Source organism: Balaenoptera physalus (assembly GCF_965194825.1).
Source record: "Balaenoptera physalus genome assembly, chromosome: 1".
Classification (NCBI taxonomy): Eukaryota; Metazoa; Chordata; class Mammalia; order Artiodactyla; family Balaenopteridae; genus Balaenoptera; species Balaenoptera physalus.
Window position 1 is genome coordinate 63,907,932 of NC_138882.1, and position 21,398 is coordinate 63,929,329.

Consider the following 21,398-nt stretch of genomic DNA (forward strand, 5'->3'; position numbering starts at 1 on the left):
TATCTTGATCCTGGTTCAGTTGATACAAGATGTGTTACACGAAGGAGAATCAAAATCCGCCCCACCTCGCAAACATCAGAATCAGAAACAGAACATATAACTTGTCTGGATCATAGGAGGGACTCAATAAATGGCAGTGATTACAGTCAAAAGATAGTCACTGAAACCAACACAAAGACTCTGAAACTAGAACCAAGACAGCCAGAAAAGTTGGTGACAAAGAGCGGAATGTGGTTTTTATCAGAGGTTATGATTTTATTTTTATGAATACTAACGATTGATTTTTTGGAGTCAGCCAAACCTATGATCCTCTGTTTCCCTTACCTGATCTCCTCCCCATATTTGAAATACCAGGAGGAAGATGTATGTCACTAGACAACTTAAACCTCAGGCTGGAAGACATTTCCATCTTCCCAATGAAGGATCAGTCACAAATACAATAAGACCTCTTTATTGTGGAATAACTAGTGTGTGAGTGTTATGGATGACCTAATTCTCTGATTAATGAAAACAATTTTTAATTTTATTCTTCATTGAAATTTTTTCCAATTTTTTTTCTGATAGAGCAGAAGGAAAAAAACTGAATCCTTAATGACTGAGCCTCAGTCAACACATTTCATATTAGTGCCACAGACCAATAACCGATACACAAAACCTAGAAGGATTCTGACAGTGTATGCATTACCTTAAAGAGCCTATGATACTAGATTGAACCTGAGTGGGTTCCCAAAGTTGATTGTTAAAAACAAATTGATCAAATGTTGTCTTACCAGAGTCTTAGCCTGGATATTCCATATAAAAGAGCAGTTACCATCCCACTCCTAAAATTTCTTGTCACCTGCTTTATTTGGACTCATAGCTCTTATCATCACCTTTGACACGTCTTTGTATATTCTGTGTATTGTTCTTCTCTTTCTACTGGAATATAATGTCCTAAGAGCTGAGACTGTTTCAGTCTTGACTTCTCAGTGCCCATAATGTAGGAACTCAATAAACACTTATTGATTAAATAAAGGAATAGAAAATGATTTTCTTGTCATTTTCTTCTAAGAACATAAAAGAGAAGCCCTGTTCAATTTAACTTGGAGCAAACCACTATACGCTGATATTATCCTAGTATCATGAAAAATACGGAGAGGGAAAAGCTTAAAGTTTATGGGGACTAGAACAGATCTTAAAAGTGATCTAGCCAATCCGTTATCTTTTTATGAATGGGAAAACAAATTACACTTATGGATGCACACAGTTCAATGTATTTTGAGAAATGAATAGCCCCCTGTAACTAGTACCACAAGACATAGAACATTTCTGTTACCCTTTGTGTCCTTTCCCACCCAATCCTCTCCATCCCTGGGCCCAGACAATAACTGATCTGCTTTCTGTCACTGTAGATTAGTTTGCCTGTTCTAGAATTTTATATAAATGGAAGCATACAGTGTGTAATCTTTTGAGTCTGCTTTCTTTTACACAACATAGTGTTTTCAAGATCCATCTATATTGTTCCATGCATCTGAAGTTCGTTTAATTTTATTGCTGAATAGTATTTCATGGCATGGATTTGGAACAATTTGTTTATTTAGTCACCTGCTGATGGACATTTGGGTTGTTTCTAGTCGTGGGCTTTTATTAATAAAGTTGCTATGAATACTCTTAAAAAGCAATATTACAGTTATGGGCAACACCAGGAAACTAATGCCTATTCTGTCACATCCCTCAGGCAGGGCTCAGTGGAAGGCAGAAGAGTGACCCCACCAACAAAAAATGTGATATAGGGCTTCCCTGGTAGCGCAGTGATTAAGAATCCACCTGCCAATGCAGGGGACACGGGTTCGAGCCCTGGTCCAGGAAGATCCCACATACCCCGGAACAACTAAGCCCATGCACCACAACTACTGAGCTTGTGTTCTAGAGCCCATGAGCCACAACTACTGAAGCCCACGAACCACAACTACTGAAGCCCGCATGCCCAGAGACCATGCTCTGCAACAAGAGAAGCCACCGCAATGAGAAGCCTGCACACTGCAACCAAGAGTAGACCCTGCTTTCCGCAACTAGAGAAAAGCCCACGCGTAGCAACGAAGACCCAATGCAGCCAAAAATAAATAAATAAAATAAATAAATTTTAAAAAGTAAAAGAATAAAGAGATGAGATTGACAAACATGAATCATTTTTTCAAAAATGTGATCTATATGGGGGAGAATGATTGATGCATTTCTTTGTCTGCTTTTCCAACTACACAAGACAGAGCCCCCGTGGAAAAAGTGTGCAGTGATAGGTTCATGTGGTGGATGCATGCTTGCACACTAGTCTTCCCCCCATCACCTGCAGGGGCTCCTTTTCTGCTGATCCTCTTCGCAGTTCACTGCCTCCAACCAGGACAGACATTAAAGTAAAATTAAGTATGAACTGCATTGTGACCTGGGGAATACACACAATTCTAACCCATCTACTTCCCTTCTTTCTGTAAATGACATTACTCAAGTAACTTTTAAAAAATTCAGAGTGTTGATCATCATCTTCTTTTTAAAAGTTGTGATTAGTACCCCTAATTTCATTATACATTTTCTTACTTATGGTATTTTAATATGTTCCATAATAAGCCATAAATGTAAAGCTGTTCCGGAAAATTTCCCTCAAGTACCTATAAAAGTTTTATAATCCCCTTTGCTGCTTAGCTGAGTTTACAACTTACCTTTTCCTTCTCTTTATGACCATGATTATTTTTCTTTGGGTCACAATCAATAGTCTACAAAAATGAGTCACCATATTTGCACCAATCTCTACACTCCCAGAGCCTCCCTTTTTTTTTAGTTCTTGTTTCTTCTTTCTTTCTTCATGTCACTTATATTATCCCTGCTGTAGGAATTTACTTAATCCCTGTATTATTATCTCCTATTGGAATAAAGCCCATTAATTTCTCAGTTTACCATCAAAACCAACGATGGAATCATCCTCCCACTGTTAGAATCAGTTGATAGTCCTAACATTTAAAAAATAAATCTTTAGGTATTCAGCATCTGGATTTTTCTTACATAGTCAAAATAAATTTGTTGGGGGCAATTACATTTGCATAACTGACATGAAAGGAGTTTAATAAATGTGTAAGCTTCACGTATTTCGTGCCTAAACTGTTAGTGTGAGGAAATGCTAACACTTTTATTAAACAGTTTCTAGAAGTGAATGTATGAATGTATTGAAAGAAGGTAGAAAAATTACACGTGCACTTTAGGTATTTCTGGCAGGGATATCTCCACCAAAAAAAGAAAAGAAAAAAACGGTGCACATACAGAAATTCAAGGAAGCAAATATCAAAATGAAGAAGACTTTTTTTCTATTCAATGGGGAGAAGCGAGTGAATTAATTATTCAGGTGTTATGCCTATAATGGAGATAGTTGTTGAAATATATTAATGTCGGGTTTTTCCCTTTCCACATTGGTGTCTGTAGTGGATATTTGCCAGAATGGTGGCAATATGACTTCCTATGTCTATGGACATTCCCATATCATAGTCCTTTCTCCCAACATAGAGTCCTGAGTCCATCTCCAACCTGTCATTGTCATATGGCTTAGACTGAACCAATCAAACTACCGTTACAAGTTTGGATTTGGAAGAGATTAATAGGCAGATAGAATGCTCCACATGGAATCCATGTTCTGGGAGAATTTTACGATTGTGGATAAAAGCCATGGAGTTTGTTTGTTTTTAGTTAACTGACTTTATTTTTAAGGTCAGTTTTAGTTTCATAGCAAAATTGAGCAGAAAGTACGGAGTCCCCATATATCCCCTTGCTCCACACACATATATAGCCTCCCCACTATCATCATCCCACACCAGAGGGGTCCATTTGTTCCACTGATGAACCTACATTGACACATCGTCACCCAAAGTCCGCAGTTTCCATTAGGACACAATCTCTGTGTTGTACATTCTATGCGTTTTGACAAATGTACCCACCCTTTATAGCTTCATACAGAATAGTTTCACTATCCCAAAACTCACTTGTGCTCCACCTATTCATCCCTCCCTCAGTCTAAATTTCTGGAAACCACCAGTCTTTACTGCCTCCATAGTTTGCCTTTTCCAAAATGCCATATAATTAAAATCATATATTATGTAGTCTTTTCACATTGACTTCTTGCACTTAATAGTATATTTTTAAGTTCCTTCCATGTCTTTTGTGACTTGATCGCTCATTTCTCTTTACTACTGAATAATATTTTATTGTATGCGTGCAGCACAGTTTATTTATCCAGTCACCTGTCGAAGGACATCTTGGTTGCTTCCAAGTTTTGGCAATTTTGAAAAAAAGCTATTAAAACATCCATGTGCAGGTTGTGTGTGAGCATACGTTTTCAACTCATTTGGGCACATTCCAAGGATAGCAACTGATGGATCATATGGCAAGACTATGTTTAGCTTTGTAAGGAACTGCCAAACTATTCATAAGTGGCTGTGCCACTTTGCATTCCCACCAATAACGAATGAGAATTCCTGTTGCTCCACATCCTTGCCTTCATATGGTGTTGTTAGTGTTTTCAGTTTTTACCATTGTAATAGGTGTGTAGTGGTATGTCATTATTATTTTAATTTGCAATTTCCTGACGAGGTATGAGGTTGAGCATCTTTTCCAATGTTAATTTTCCATCTGTATATCTCCTTTGGTGAGGTATTTGTTAAAATCTTTTGCCTGGGTTATTTAGTCAAGTTGTTTGTTTTCTTATTGTTGGGTTTTAAGAGTTCTATTTGTGCTTTGGATAACAGTCCTTTATCAGATATGTCTTTTGAAAATATTTTCTCCTAACCTGTGGCTTATCTTCTCCTTCTCTTGACAGTCTTTCACAGAACAGAAGTCTATAATTTTAATGAGCTCCAACTTAATTTTTTCTCTTAAGGGGCAGACCTTTGGTTTCATACCTAAAACAAAACTCATCTCCAAACACAAGGGCATCTAGATTTTCTCCTATGTCATGTTCTAGATGTTTAATAATTTTGTGTTTTACACTTGGCATATGATACATTTTGAGTTAATTTTTCTTGAAACGTGTAAGGTCTGTGTCTAGATTTTTTTTTTTTTTTTTTTTTTGCTTGTGGATACCCAGTTGTTCCAGAACTATTTGCTGAAAAGATTATCCCTTCTCCCATCATACCCACTCTAAGAAGAGTTGTACATTACCACTCTCTTTCCTGAGGCTGAGATATCACAGAAAGTCACTATCTGAGATCAGGCTCAGTTTCTTAATAACTGTGTGCTCTTAGCCAAGACAATCAATCTCTCTGTGGCTCAGTTTTCTTACCATTTAAATTTCAGTGACAGTTTTAGACTCGCTGTATTGTTACATCTAATATCTACAAACAAATATAATACTCTACAAGTATTACAATCACAGTGGAAGAATTTCCTAGTGAAGAGAGAAATATGTGACAACATCTTTCTTCAAACTAGCTAAGGATGCATCTTTCATTTCCTATTTAATAATGGTAACTCATACTTATATATAAATTCAGAAAACTTTTAGAGAACATTCTTAGTGTAATTCTCCCCTTCTCTCTGTTATTTCTATTTCTTGATCATGTCTATATTATTACCTATTTCAAATCCTGCACTGCAATTGGTTTTCTTACATCATAGTATCATCTGCTGGGCTGTGAGTTCCTGGAGAACAGAAGTGGTGTTTTAATTATCTTGACATATACTAAGCTTAACAAGCTGCCTGTCTTATAGTAAGTACTCAAAACTATTTGCTGAATTGAACCTCCTATTAATAAAGTTTATTTTGTGTTATACATAATTTTAGAAATATGAAAGTGTAGAATGAAGGATATAATGTAATTTGTTATTCCTCCCATTCATCCCCAAAATATTAATTGACCCCCTCCCACCGTTCTATGCTAGGCAAGGGGACCTGGTGTCATAATTCACACAAGCAGCTTCCAGTCTAAATACAGGATTGGGGTGAGGGAAGCACAGACAGGCAAAGGAGTAATTTCAATATAAATTGGTAAGATTTAGGTTAAAGTTAAGTATAAGATGCCACAGAAGCACAAAAGAGGGGTTGTAGTCAAAATTTGTAAAATACAAATTAATATTGTAAGATCTCTCCTTCTTAGATTATTTCATTGAATTGAATTGAAGTCCAAAAAACCACAGGGTTATTGTTAGTAGACTCAGGTCTTACCTAAGTGATTCAAAACATCCAGTCAGTTAGTTAAAAGTTATGTGCACTATTTGGTTAAAACCTCTTAGCCTTACCTAGCTCCCTTAGATAATGTGATAACAAGATGTGTACACCTACATTCTTCCACATATATTATTATTTCTTTTGAAAACCTCTAGAGTTTGGAAGACATTTGGGAAATGCAAGTACATGTTCAGTCAGGAAATTTTCCTTTCATCTTCTGTGACTTTCCTAGGTTTCACCCCCCATAAAACAAGTGTTTTCTTCTTAGTGTTACGTTTAAGACCAGCTTTGAACATTATTGTAGGCAAATATCAATGAGAAAGGACAGATGACACCACCCTTTGCTAGGAGGCACTGTGTAAATCATTTCCTCTCTGGTGCACTAGTTGGATGATTAGAAGTAAGCTGATTCCAACAAGCTGCCCTCAGTTACCCTCTGAAAATACTTGACATTGCTGATTGTCCCCTTAGGACTAGTAAAACAGTCCTTTCTCTTCCCTTGAAACTATCTAGGTCTGATCAGCTCTTAACTATTTAAAGTCAGATAGAAGTGGATGTATACATCATCAGCTACTTGGATAGTAGAGTCATAAACATGAATCAAATTAGCAACTTAATAAGAACAGGAGGACATGAGTCTGGGGTGCTAAGTGACCAGGTGAAGTAACGTTAATTAAAACGTTACTGCAAATCATGAACACATTCAAAGAATGTTCCAGGTGACAGTGTTTGGAATGTTAAAACCCTATTGACAAAACAAAAAAGCATGACTTGTATGATAACTAGAATAGTGACAATTATGGAAATCACAGAAATGCAGTGAGATCATTGCCCAGTTTGAGGAGAATTGATTTTTGTTTGAATAAAGTATCTTTTCATCAAAAGTCTAATCTTTGCTACTTTGGCAAATGAAAGAACTCGCAAGTTATATATTTTTTTTCTTTCTTTTACAGGAGATCAAATGGGACACAGAGGTATGAGAATTTGCTCCAGATCAAACTTGAATGAAGCCACTTTTTGAGTAGTGAACCCTCAGAATGGGGCCCCAATAGCGGTTGGATCATTTTCTCCTTTATTCCATAAAAATAGAACTCCATTATGAAGACAGGTTGAAATAGATTTTAAATTGTCATTGTCACAGTTGTCACCTATAACTCATGTGTAGAGAACCATTTTGTGCTAGAACCTAAAAATGATGAATATAGCTTTCATCTCTAATGAACACTGACCAAAATCTCTCCCATCATGGCTATCATCAAAAGGAGGTACAGTTAAGACAGAAATGGAACACAAATGATGTATTACTTTTCCCAATATGTAATGAATAAACTTTGGGACCGTTCTTAATAATAAATATGTATTAATTAGAGCATCTAAATGAATATGAAAGACATTAAAAAATATTAAAAAAATAATTTGATTCATGCAGCACTTTTATAAAAGGTGAATATAATGTAATTAGTCCATGAGCTTTAAAGGGAAATGAGCTGGCTGGCTAGTGAGGGGACAAGATGCCAGAGGGTCACTACGCAGTCAGGGTCACAGCTGTGTTGTTGGGTTGTTGGGCTCCTGTAGGCTTGGTCTGGCTCACATTTCTCCTGCTGGACTTGTCTATTGTTCGGACTGCTTTTTTCACCCATTCAACTTGTGGATCAGCACAGACTTTAAGGCCACGTCTGGTAATAAATCTGCAATGCAAAGAAAAGATAGACAAAGTGAGTCACATCCTCAAAGCCTTGGAACCAGAAGTTAAGATCAGATCATATATAAGAGATCTTGTGCAGAAATGACTGGACAAAACAGTCTTTCAGATTCAGGAGGATATAAGTGAAAATCTTTCCTCTGCAATCTATTTTGCCATAAAGGAGAAATAGCTCCAGGTAATACCCAGATCCCTGGTTCAGCATAAACTGCAGGCTCCTTTTCTCATCATTGCTACCAGGTGATGTAATTAAACTGGACATTTGAGGTCATCTAGTCCAATTATTACATATCATCTTCTTTTTCAAATTTAAACACACTCATCTTATTTTCTGGGTAAAAGGTGATTTCTTTATCATATTTTGGGAGGTAAAGTTGCAATTGTGTGTTGGGAAGAGTTACTATTCTGAAAATGAGATCCTGGAAAGAGAACAGTACCATGTAGGCTAGTTGTTGACACTATTCCTTGAGATATGGCAACTGATAAAATATGGCACTCTACTCCAGCACACCATAAGGGCAGAGAAAGGCAGGGAAGGGGGAGGATGGGAAGGGAGGCATCCCACACCAGTGTGTCTCTACGGTCAAATCCTGATCTGAACCAGCCCGCTCTAAACCTAACCCTCAGGACTGAGTATATTATTCATCTGGTTCCCAGTTAGATTCTTCTGCTAAGATAAAGCAGAAAGGAGGGTGATATTCTTCACTTGGTTGCCAATTTTTTGTCATAAACATTGTTTGGGACTACATAAAGGCATGGTTAATATGGAAAAACAAAAGGACTATTGGCTACATTGAGGTTTTCCTCCTTGTTGACATTTTTCCTGAGGAGGGCAGCATTTCTATATACTGTGTTCCATCAAGTTCATATTTGGGAGAGAGAAACTCACATCACTGCTTTCATGGAGCCCTCCTTGATGGTGTAGGTCTTGATGTTTTTAATTGGCAGTCGCTGGGTAGTCAGACTCACACAGATGGTCTTTTCTAGAACTTCACTCCCCACACCTAGCAAAGAAAACCATGCAAATAAAAATAAAATATAATTTCTAATACTATAAATGTTAGAATGCTATAAATAAAACAACAAAGAGTGACATGATAAAGAATAATTTGGGAAAGGAACACTAAATATGGGAGAGGTAGCTCATTTTTGACTGAATACATAAAGGCGTTCTCATTTTAAATGGTAAAATGTAAAATATGTAAAAGAAGTAGTTCATAAAGTACTCATCCTCAATAGAAATGGTCCAGGGGAATAAACTTTTTAAGTGTAGAGAACATCTTACATTCGGGAAAGGAAAATAACTTGGAAGAGTTAATAATAGTAAGGGTTTTCTAAAATCTAAAAAGGGTTTCTAAGTGCTGATTTCCTCCTAAGTTGAAGAGACTGGTATTTGCTTCTCAAGGAAGCAAATATTCTCAGAGATTATTTCTCAGAGAAATATTCAGCAAAACAGCATCTAAAATAATATCTGATGATGACGAAGTTTGAGCTACAGTGTTGCTGATATCAGAAGTCTTTCTATAAACATGAAACTGAGCAGAAGGTATTCACTAACATTGCTCTTCATCTCTCCTTCTCTCCATCACACAATATCCAGCCTGTACATTCTTAACCCTCTACATTTGCCTATTTATTTATTTATTTATTTATTTATTTTTAATTTTTTGCCAATTTATTTTTAATGCTGAGCTATCTCTGAACCCAGTGAAAGAGGGAAATACCCAAGTGTCTACAGTCTTCCTCAGTCTTCTTTCCCCTACCCATACATGGGTTTCCACCAAATGGCAGAATATTGTCTCAGAAAAATGCCAGCAAGCCATGGTTAAGACAACATTTGTCTTAAACTTTTTTGTTTCAGCAATATTTTTTTATTTGGGGCACAATTTCAGGGAGTTCCAGACATTGCCATTTCTATTTACGGACACCCTTGGCATCCATGATCAGGTTCAGATATTCTAGTCTAAGTAATAAGTTTACGGATTAGGAGGTTGAAAGGAGAGTTAACTGAAACATTAATTATACCCAAAGGATATTCTCTTTTGTTGCCAGAGCCACAAGGAGAAATACACTCCAACCAGTTGGGAAAAAATGAACCTTTAAGAAATATGTGTAGAATGCTCAGGTAAGTCTCAGTGTAGTTAAGTCTCATCTGGGTATGTCTTGTAGGTTTATTTGATTTTATATAAGACGTTGATATTTGTTAGCACTTATGGTCTCTTATAAACTCAAGAAATTGATCACCAGTGGGAACAACATTCATAGCAGTAATAACAGACTCTCCTACACACTTAAAGGTAATATTGATTTCCTGGGTATGAAGGTATGAGCTACCAGTCATTTTTGTTTTAATAGAAAACATTGATTTCCTTCAGAACATACACCCTCTAGCTCATTCCCGCATTGTGAACTCTCAAAATTTGGAGAATTTTCAAGAACAATACTAAATAGGCAAAAGCTTCAAAGTCGTCATCACCATTCCACAGCTAACATTAATCAAGAAATTAGGACTTGTGTGGAAACCTGATAAGTGATCATAAGATTTATTTCATTTTAATCCCGGGTAAGCGTATTGGTTATTACATTCTTCTTATAGATAAGTAACCATAGGCAGAGAGAGGTGAAGAAATTTACCCCAAATCACCCAGTTGTGAAAAATAGGAGCCCAGATTGTAACCAAGTTTTATCTTTGAAATCTACAAAGTCTCCTAGAGTCAAATTATTCCCATTTTGCACATGGGGAGCCTGAGGCTTAGCTCGGAGAAAGTTTACTCCAGTCAAAGCCTGAGTCAAAACCAAAATGTGTGGCCACTGCCTGCATGTGTAGATGCTGCTTATCTCAAAAATAAGCTTTTGACTTACCTTCCACAGTGTATGCAGCGAGACAGCAGATCCCGAGGAAAGCCAGAATGAGAAGTCTCATGGTTGAAGTCCTGCTGAGCTGTGCAGCGAGAGGCTGAGGAACTGATCCTTTCAGTCTCTTTTATTCCTCCAGTGATCAGCGCACTTCCTGTGGTGAGAGGGGGCTTTCGAGATGGGTGTGGAATCACGGAAAGTCTTTGCAATACTGATGCTTTCTCTGGTTGAAAAAAAAAGTTCCTTTGTCCCCACTCATACTAACCCAACACCTTGTGGTCTTTTCTCCTCCTCCTGTGGTTAATGTGTCCGTGAAACCAAATGTGTGCACAAAAGAAACGTAGTTGTCTCATCTCCTGCCACCAGTCTAAATTCAAACCTTCCACTGCACACATGCCCCAAGGCCATGCCAGTGTCATGGCCCAGCACAGGGACAGTGTAAAGGAAACAAGGTGGGTGGTCACTGTGGTCCATCTCCCCCTCCTGCCTCGTGTAACATCAGCTGTGACATGAGGCTTCCACCACTGTGGATCCTAAGCCCAGTGACGCCTTAGGGAGGTGAAAGGATGCTGTTGCTTCCCTGAGCGCCTCACTCCTCTGCCTTAATCTTCTTATTTCTCTCCTCTGCCCTCATTCAAGTGATCCCCTTTCTTTACACCAGCCTCCCCACATACCCAAGAAACATTTCAATAATGATGATTGGAGCCTTTCTATCTGCACGGGTTTGCCTTATTTTAACTTAATACATACATTTTTAAAAGATTTTGAAAAGTTGTCCTGAGAAAAACTTTATTTTGGAAAAATAAAAAGGAAATTATCTATAATCTTACCATTCTGACTGGTTTCATTTTTAATGTTTTTCAATGAGTATCTATCTGTATATATATGTTTGCAGAGTTGAGACAATTATAAAGACTATTTTTACATCTATGTAAATATGCTGCCATGTTTCTTCATAGTCTTCATGTTTCTACTCTAAATAAACACATACACAGACACTTAAACCATTCCCTTATAACTTATTGTTATATAGACCACATCTGTAAGGTAAATTTTTATTAATTACACTGAATCTTTTGCTTTCAATCACCAGATGTAAGATTACTAGGCAAAATCATAAGATCATCTTTATAACTCTTGCTACATATTGACATCTATACTTCCCAAAATGTAATTTCCATTTGCAATGCTTCCAGCAGGGTTTCAATGTATTGACTACAATACAACCTATCTGGCACTCAATTTGTTGTTGGTGGTTTTTGTCTTGTTTTATTTAACATAAGTATCTATAAAATGCATTTATTAATTAAAGGTTTTGTCATTACCATTCAGGGATATGAAAATAACATTCTGATTAAATATATGTATAGCTAAAAGTTTTTGCCATCACTCTTAGGGATATGAAAACTAATTCCTATGCTTCTATAAAAATTATAGGTTAACCTCTAACATACTTTTCATTAATGGCATTTAATTTTCCACCCAGATTTTACTCAGAAATTCAAATAGCTTTTTAGTTATCTCCACCTGGCTACACTGTCATTTCTTAAACTTTGAACACATCTTTCTACTCAAAATGCTTCTCCTCCTATTACTCTTTGACATCGAATAATGTGTTATCTACTATTCAATTTCCAAATACAGATTACTTGGGTCATCTTAGACTCATTGCTAGCCACCCATATGTTGTTCTCAACCAAGCTGGACTAAGTATACCTTCAAAGTAGCTCTTCTGTATGCCTTCTCCTCTCTCTCCACACTGCTCAAGGCAAGACCCCATCACCCCATCACTTGTTAGGACTACTGCAGTATACCAACTGATTCCCCAGGCTTGGGTCTCCTCTGTTTCCAATCTATTTTCCACAGCATTGCCAGAGTAATCATTCTAAACTCTTGATCTAATCAGGTTGTTTTCCTGCTGAGAACCTCTTTGCTACTTCCCATTGCCTACAGGATTCATTCATTGTCATATATAAAGGTGTTCAAGATATAACACTGCTTCTTTTAAGACTCATTTTCCACCACTCATGCACATGCTCCAAAACGTCTAGCCTTAATAAATGTCTGTGCAGTCAACCAAATGGGCCATCCTCTCTTCTACTCCCAATATATTGCTTCCGTTTTCTGGAATGCTCATCCCAGCTCCCTACATAATTATTAGTAAACTCCTCCTCTTTCTACAAGTTTTTCTGAATTCTCTAGATACAATTAACTTGTGCCATCTTCTATGCTCTCTTGGAACTTTCTAGCCACCACTGTTCTATCACTAATCTCATTTTATTCTCCTACTCAATTACATTTCTGTATCTCCCACTAGATGGCAGGGTCCTTGAGAGTAGGGAATTTGCCTCAGTGCTGTCTGGGTCTCTGGCACTAGCAAAATGTTTGCTATATAGTGGACGCTCACCAAATGATTTTTGAATAAATGAATTCTTTTCAAAAGACCAACATTATAATATTGTACATTAAGTAAAGGATGAACATCTAAAAACATAAAACCAGAAGACTGTGCCTATGTCTTCCTCTCATGTTTATAGTCAAATAGACAAATTGACCAATGGCTGAATTTTTACTTAGCATATTGAAATGGAATTTCTTAAACTCTGAGCATGAATTATTCATTTCAATTGTTCAAAGCATGCACTACAGTCTCTAATGGAGAAGAAATAAGTAACCAACAAAAAAGTAGAAACCTATTGCAAAATGGGCATAATCTGCTAATGTGGATGTTGATTGACAACCAGTTGAAAGATATTAGAACAAATTTTTCTCATCCTTGACTCCTCTCTTTCTCTTACATGCCACACCCAATCTGTCAGAAAATACTGTTTTCTCTCTGTCTTCAAAATACAATCTAAACCATTTTCATCACCCCAAGAGACCCAACTCCAAGCCACCTTCATTTCTCACCTGGATTAGCAGATTCATGCAACAGCCTCCTAACTGATTTTCCTAATTCCTCCCTTATTTTCTTTTGGTCAATTTACCACCCTGACAAAGGTAATCATTTCAAAATGTAAGTAATATGTTACTTCTCTGCTCAAAAATCCTTCAATGGAGCACATTTTCATGAGTGAACAGCAAAGTCTTTTTTTTTTTCTAAGTATTATTTAATATATTTAGATGCTTTGCTCTATGTTAATCACTTGACCCTAGAGTAAAGGTTAAAGGACAAAAGTATTAAAATTAATATAGCTACCATAATTTGTTAATGATACACAATATAAAAAAGAGGAAAATTAAGGCATCAAAAACATAAAATGGAGTGGGGATTAAAATGGATAGAGTTTTTGCATGCACACAACATTATGTTGTTATAGTAGGCTGCTATATTTGTCAGATGTTTATGTAAGCCTCACGATAACCACAAAACAAAAACAGTATATACACAGAAGAAAAGAGACAGGGATCAAAGCATATTACTATAGAAAATCATCAATTCACAAATAAATTCAGCAACAGAGGAAAAAAGAAACAAGGGGACTACAAAATAACTAAAAAACAATTGAGATGGTATTAGTAAGTCCTTAATTATCAATAATTACTTTAACTGTAAATGGATTAAATTCTCCAATCAAAAGGCCTAAAGTGACTAAGTGGGTTTTTAAAAAAGACGCAAGTACATACTGCCTACAGAGACTCACTTCATCGTTAAGGACACACATCAGCTCAGAGTAAAGGGATGGAAGAAGATATCCCATGAAAATGGAAACCAAAAGGGAGCAGGGCTAGCTATACTTATATTTAGACAAAATAGACTTAGGTCAAAAACCATAACAAAGTGACAAAGAATGTTATTTGTCTAGAATGCAAAGACTGTAAATATATACAGTCTTTACAAGGGTTTACAAATACCTCCATGACCTATGTTCTCATCTCCCATTTACTCTCTGACATCATCTCCTGCTACTCTTCCCCCTCTTCTTTCTCCACTGCAGTCACAATGACCTCCCTGTTGTTTCTCAGACATGTCAGCATCCTCCTGCCTTCAAGTCTTTTCACCTTCTGTTTACTTCACCTGGTATTTTCTTCCCTCAGACATAAGCACGGCTCAGTCCCTTACTCCCTTTAATCTTTTGCTCAAATAGTGTTTTCTCATTGTGGCTTTCCCTGACCCCCCAATTTAAAATGCACACACATACCAATTCTGGTATCACTTGATTTCTCTTTGCTGCTCTACTTTCGTTCATAGTACCTAGCACCTTCTAATATAATAATAATTTACTTTTTTATTATCCATCATTTTCCTGGAATTGTTTGTTTGTCTTTTTCATTTCCTCAGAGTCTAGGACAATGCCTTGCACAAAGAAAGTGCTGAATTAATATATCCATACTAAATGTAAATGTATAAGGATGCATAAGTGTATGAGTGTGTAAGAAAGCATAAGCACACATAAAACATTTGTACCCTCAAAGTCTAGTACTCTGGAAGATCAGTACTATTTATATATGATTGATCACAGAGTGGACTTGTAGAATCCTTTTTTGAAGGAAAACATTGCTTTTTAACAGAAGAAGGTATAAGCATGAAGGGTGAAAGCAAGAAAACTCAATATATTTTCTCTTCTTTTTACTGTATGGTTTGAATATTTTGATTCATCTGAAAAGAAAATTAATTCATATTTTATCATATGTAATATGTAATTCACATAAAAATTTCTTCTTCTGTAGAATGCATGTTTGTATAATATTCCATTTTTCTATTGGATAATTTGTCATTTTCTTATTGATGTGTATGATTTCGTTATGTATTTCCATACTAATTCTTTGTCTTTTATAAGTGTTGCAAATATTTTCTCTCAGTTGGTAGCTTACCTTTTCACTTCCTTTATGATGTCTCTAATGGGCAAAAAAATATTAATACCAATGTAATCAAATTTATCTATATTTTATTCTATGGTTAGTACGATTGTGCTTTAATAAATTATTTTCTTCCCCAAAGTCTACAAAACTTACTCCACTGAAAGTTTTAAAGTCATGTATTTGACACTTAAATTTTTAACATTTCTAGTGGTTATTTCTGTCTGTAGTGTGACATAGAGATCCAAATGCGTTTTTTTCCTCTTTAGATAACTGAATTTTCTAGCTCTGGTTTTGAATAGTTCTTCCTTTTCCCACACTACCTGTCACATATTAAAGTTCCACATACATGTGCATCTCTTTCAAATTCTCTGTTCCATTGGTAAATCTGTCTATCCTTGACTCATACAATTCTATTACTATTTAATTACTATAGACTTATAATTTAACCTTAATTTCTAGTAGGGCAAACCCCCCTTCCTTAATCTTTTTCTTCAGAAGTGTCTTGGCTTAAGCTCACTGGTGATCATGAAAATGTAAATCAAACCACAGTGTGACCCCACTTTATTCCCATTCAAATGGCCAAATTAAGTCTGATAGTACTACTGTGATGGCAGGGATATGGAGCAACACGAATTACTCATGGCATTAGAAATTGGTACAACACTTTGAATAGCAGTTTGGCATCATTGTGTAAAGCTACACATTTGCATACCCTGAAGCTCCAGAAATTACACTCCTAGATGTATACTTAGAGAATATCAAAAGGAAGGAGCACATAGATAGGAGTTATTTGAAATGCTCAAGTTATTTGAATGTTAAGTTGGAGGTAGGTTACTAGTGGAACATTACACAACTTAATTAATTGTATAAAAGAAGGTCATATGTAGACCAATGATGGTAACCTATAATTCCATAACTCAGATTGGACTAACTGCTATAACAAGCAAACAAATCTCTCACTGGCATAACACCAAAAAAAAAAAAAAAAATAGTTTACCATTCACTCACACAAAAGTCAGTGCAGAAGTGCCTAGCAAGTTATCTTTCTTAAGGGCGCTTCTCCAAAATGTGACTCAGGAATCTAGTCTGCTTGTACCTTTGAGCAAAACTATCCCTTACAGCCTGGGAGTCCTTTTCTTCCAGCTTCATAAAGGAAATGAAACAACACGAAAAAGCACACCTACTCTTAACTACTTTGATCTGGAACTGACATTTTTTCTTTGGTCACATTTCACTGGTAAGAACGAGTTATCTGGTCCCATCCTAGAAGCAAGGACAGAGGGGAAGAATAGGGTGCATCTGGGAAATGTGATCTAGATCTGTGTTTGGAAAGAAGAGCAGTTAAGGTCTAGCATGCCCTGCCTCAGCCATACAGCTGTGATTAATCCAATTGTGCAGCTACGGTTCTGGTTATTTTTATCCATAGTAAACAAGTTTATTATTCTTCTACCATTTCCTTTCTATTTTTTTCTCACATTTTCATTAAAATATAATTAACATGCAGTACTGTATAAGTCTAAGGTGTACAGAATAATGATTTTATCTACCTACATCCTGAAATAATTATTACACATCCATCATCTCATATAGATGCAACATTAAAGAAATAGAAAAAATTATTTTTCCTGTTATGAGAACCATTAGGATTTACTCTCTTAACAGCTTTCATATATAACAAACAGCAGTGTTCATTATATTTGTCACATTGTGCATTAATCACTAGTACTTATTTACCTTACAGCTGGAAGTTTGTATCTTTCAACTACTTTCCTCCAATCTCCCCTCTCCCCTCCCACCGCATCTGGTAACGACAAATCCAATCCTCTGTTTTTTCTGTTTGTTTGTTGGCTTGTTTGTTTTTGAAGTATAATTGACCTAAAAAACTATATTAGTTCCTTGTACACAACATAGTGATTCAATATTTTTATACATTTCAAAATGGTCACCATGATAAGTCTAGTTGTCACCATACAAAGACAGTACAAAATTATTGACCAAATTCCCCACACTGTATATTTCATAACTGACTCATTTACTTTGTTACTGAAAGTCTGTACCTCTTAGTTTCCCACACTTATTTCTCTTCTCCTCTCACCCCCCTTCCCTCTGAAACCCACCTGTTATTTTCTCTGCATCTATCTCTGTTTCTGTTTAGTTATGCTTGTTCATTTGTTGTTTTTTTTTTTAGATTCCACATATAAGTGAAATTATACACTATTTGTCTTTCTCTGCCTGACTTATTTCACTTTGGATAATTCTCTCTAGGTCCATCCATGTGGTTGGAAATTGCAAGATTTCATTCTCCTAAGGTTCCATTTTTAAAAGAACAAAAATAAAAGAAAGATTACTACAACTATTTTCTTTGAAACATAATTCCAGTATATTTTTCTTATATTGTACTTAGTTTTTTCCCTAATTTAAAATAACATTGTCATTTTTTTGATAAAAACAGCATGATTATTGCAAAAAAAGTCAGACACTATAGAAAAAAATTTTTAAGAAAAATTCACCCAAATCCCACTACCCAGAGATAACCATTTAACCATTATTGATGTACCTTCTTCCAAACATCTCTCAGATAAATATGCCTACACATATATCACTTCACAGTCTTTTTACAGCTTTCAATGGCTGTAAGTTTACTGTACATTTGCAATGTGAGAGACTTTGTGCTAAGGACTCAAGGGCGTTAACCCATTTATGAATAACAATATTATAAATTAAGTAGAATTATTATCTATACTTTATAGATGAGAAAATTGAGGCTAGGAGAAGTTAAGTAATCCACACACAATCCCAAAGCTTAGTGATAACAGAGTGAAGATTCAAACTCAGACCTGCCAGATTCCAAAACCTAAGCTTTTAAGCAGTGCCCTATGCTGTCAGATATTCTCTGATGCACTTACAATTCCCTATTGATAGTCTCTAGGTTATTTCCTTTCTAAACCCCAGACCACACAGCAACAAGGATAGCCATGTTCTCGTTCTCAATGGTGAAAAACTGAAACTATTTCCACTAAGATCACGAACAAGACAAGGTTGCCCACTCTCACCGCTATTATTCAACATAGTTTTGGAAGTTTTAGCCACAGCAATCAGAGACAAAAAAGAAATAAAAGGAATCCAAATTGAAAAAGAAGAAGTAAAACTGTCACTGTTTGCAGATGACATGATACTATACATAGAGAATCCTAAAGATGTTACCAGAAAACTACTGGAGCTAATCAATGAATTTGGTAAAGTAGCAGGATACAAAATTAATGCACAGAAATTTCTGCATTCCTATACACTAATGATGAAAAATCTGAAAGAGGAATTAAGGAAACACTCCCATTTACCATTGCAACAAAAAGAATAAAATACCTAGGAATAAACCTACCTAAGGAGACAAAAAACCTGTATGCAGAAAACTATAAGATGAAAGAAATTAAAGATGATACAAACAGATGGAGAGATACACCATGTTCTTGGATTGGAAGAATCAACATTGTGAAAATGACTATACTACCCAAAGCAATCTACAGATTCAGTGCTATCCCTATCAAACTACCAATGGCATTTTTCACAGAACTAGAGCAAAATATTTCACAGTTTGTATGGAAACACAAAAGACCCCGAATAGCCAAAGCAATCTTGAGAAAGAAAAACGGAGCTGGAGGAATCAGGCTCCTTGACTTCAGACTATACTACGAAGCTACAGTAATCAAGACAGTTTGGTACTGGCACAGAAACAGAAATATAGATCAATGGAACAGGATAGAAAGCCCAGAGATAAACCCACGCACATATGGTCACCTTATCTTTGATAAAGGAGGCATGAATATACAATGGAGAAAAGACAGTCTCTTCAATAAGTGGTCCTGGAAAAACTGGACAGCTACATGTAAAAGAATGAAATTAGAACATGTAAAAGAATGAAATTAGAACACTCCCAAACACCATACACAAAATAAACTCAAAAAGGATTAAAGACCTAAATGTAAGACCAGACACTATAAAACTCTTAGAGGAAAGCATAGGCAGAACACTCTATGACATAAAGCACAGCAAGATCCTTTCTGACCCACCTCCTAGAGAAATGGAAATAAAAACAAAAATAAACAAATGGGACCTAATGAAACAATGAAATTCTCTCACTTCATCCCAGCTTACCCTTCCCTCTCCCTGTGCCCTCAAGTCCATTCTCTACATCTGTGTTTTTATTCCTGTCCTGTCCCTAGGTTCTTCATAACCTTTTTTTTTTTTTAGATTCCATATATATGTGTTAGCATACAGTATTTGTTTTTCTCTTTCTGACTTACATCACTCTGTATGACAGACTCTAGGTCCATCCACCTCACTACAGATAACTCAGTTTCGTTTCTTTTTATGGTTGAGTAATATTCCATTGTATATATGTGCCACATCTTCTTTATCTGTTCATCTGTCGATGGACACTTAGGTTGCTTCCATGTCCTGGCTATTGTAAATAGAGCTGCAACGAACATTGTGGTACATGACCCTTTTTGAATTATGGTTTCCTCAGGGTATATGCCCAGTACTGGGATTGCTGGGTCATATAGTAGTTCTATTTTCAGTTTTTTAAGGAACCTCCATGCTATTCTCTATAGTGGCTGTATCAATTTACATTCCCACCAATGGTGCAAAAGGGTTCCCCTTTCTCCACACCCTCTCCTGCATTTATTGTTTGTAGATTTTTTGATAATGGCCATTTCTGACCAATGTGAGATGATACCAAACACTAGTTTTGAAAGTTATTCTGTGAAAAAGGAAGACAGGGGTCCATTTCCAGGTAGTTTGGGAAATTTTGTGTTTTATTAAATCACAGTGTATATCACCATATTAAGGGTTCTGAGAAGACCTGCAGTAAAATTCAGCTAAGCCAGATTTTCCTAAATATTTTTAACTTACAGAACACTTTTTCATAGAAGACTTAAACCAACTGGAGACGTATTTTAGAGATACTAATTCAGAGCGTTGGTATCTGTCTTAGGAGGGTCATAATAAAACTTAGGTGTGATAGGAGTGGGTGCTAAACATAGTCACTCTCCAAAACTAGAGCCTGTCCTAGAGCAAGAGAGGTTGGAAATATTTTGATGGTGAATTCAACACAGGTATAGAACTTGATGCTATTTGGAAATCCAATTGGATTATACATTTTTCAGTTGAATTACCCAGCCTGGGGAGAAATCTTGACTCTGTGACAGTTTTCTCCATGATTACTACTCTGTTTCTGCTTATTTTCCAATAAAATGTGTAATTGTACATCTTGTTTTTCTCACAGCTTAGAAAAAATATTAGGTCTTAATCAGTAACCAATTAAAACAATAACTGATGCTTTTTTTTTCAGAAACTGCTAACAATGAGTGCTTAACTTTTACAGGATTTTTTTTATACACTTACGTTGAGATACTGTGCAAAGAGAATTAATTTTTTTCTCCTGAAAACAAGAATTATATAGAAAAATATCTATTTATTTCACTGGCATGAACTTTGAGTAATTATAGTCAAATCTGTAAAATTTTATTTAATAAATTGAGTCACTGGATTTTTTTAAATTAGTGAATTCTAATGAGCTATGCTGGACAGATATTATCTCTAAATGATTAGATACTGTTAATAAGTCTATACTAGTAGCATAGCACATACACCCACCTCATGTTTTGTAAATAAATTTTCATCAGAACACATCAATGCCCACTTGCTTACATTTTTTATGGATGCTTGCACACTGCAACAGCAGAGTTGGTGAGTTGGTCTTCAAAGGTTAAAATATTTGCCGTTATAGAGTTTGCTGACCCCTGGGTCCCCCTGATTTGTATGTATTATTGAAACCAAGCTATGTTTAATATACTA

At 36.0% G+C, this 21,398-nt stretch overlaps 2 protein-coding genes across 3 annotated transcripts in view; both read right to left on the reverse strand.

Moving 5' to 3' along the window:
- The window catches only part of SFT2D2 (SFT2 domain containing 2), an 842,470-nt gene that overhangs the window by 517,811 nt on the left and 303,261 nt on the right, over positions 1–21,398 (reverse strand). The window lies entirely within an intron of this gene.
- The window catches only part of LOC309649318 (lymphotactin-like), a 100,901-nt gene continuing 81,855 nt past the window's right edge, over positions 2,353–21,398 (reverse strand). The window contains exons 3-5 of one of the 2 annotated variants that reach the window (XM_082439250.1): positions 10,746–10,893; positions 8,773–8,887; positions 2,353–7,869 (exon numbers count right to left, since the gene is read on the reverse strand). In XM_082439250.1, coding sequence (XP_082295376.1) covers positions 7,707–7,869; positions 8,773–8,887; positions 10,746–10,806 — 339 coding nt within the window. In that variant the 5' untranslated portion in view covers positions 10,807–10,893 and the 3' untranslated portion in view covers positions 2,353–7,706. Of the gene's footprint in view, positions 7,870–8,772; positions 8,888–10,745; positions 20,045–21,398 lie in introns of those variants that run through there. The other variant, XM_082439249.1, reaches the window with a different exon arrangement.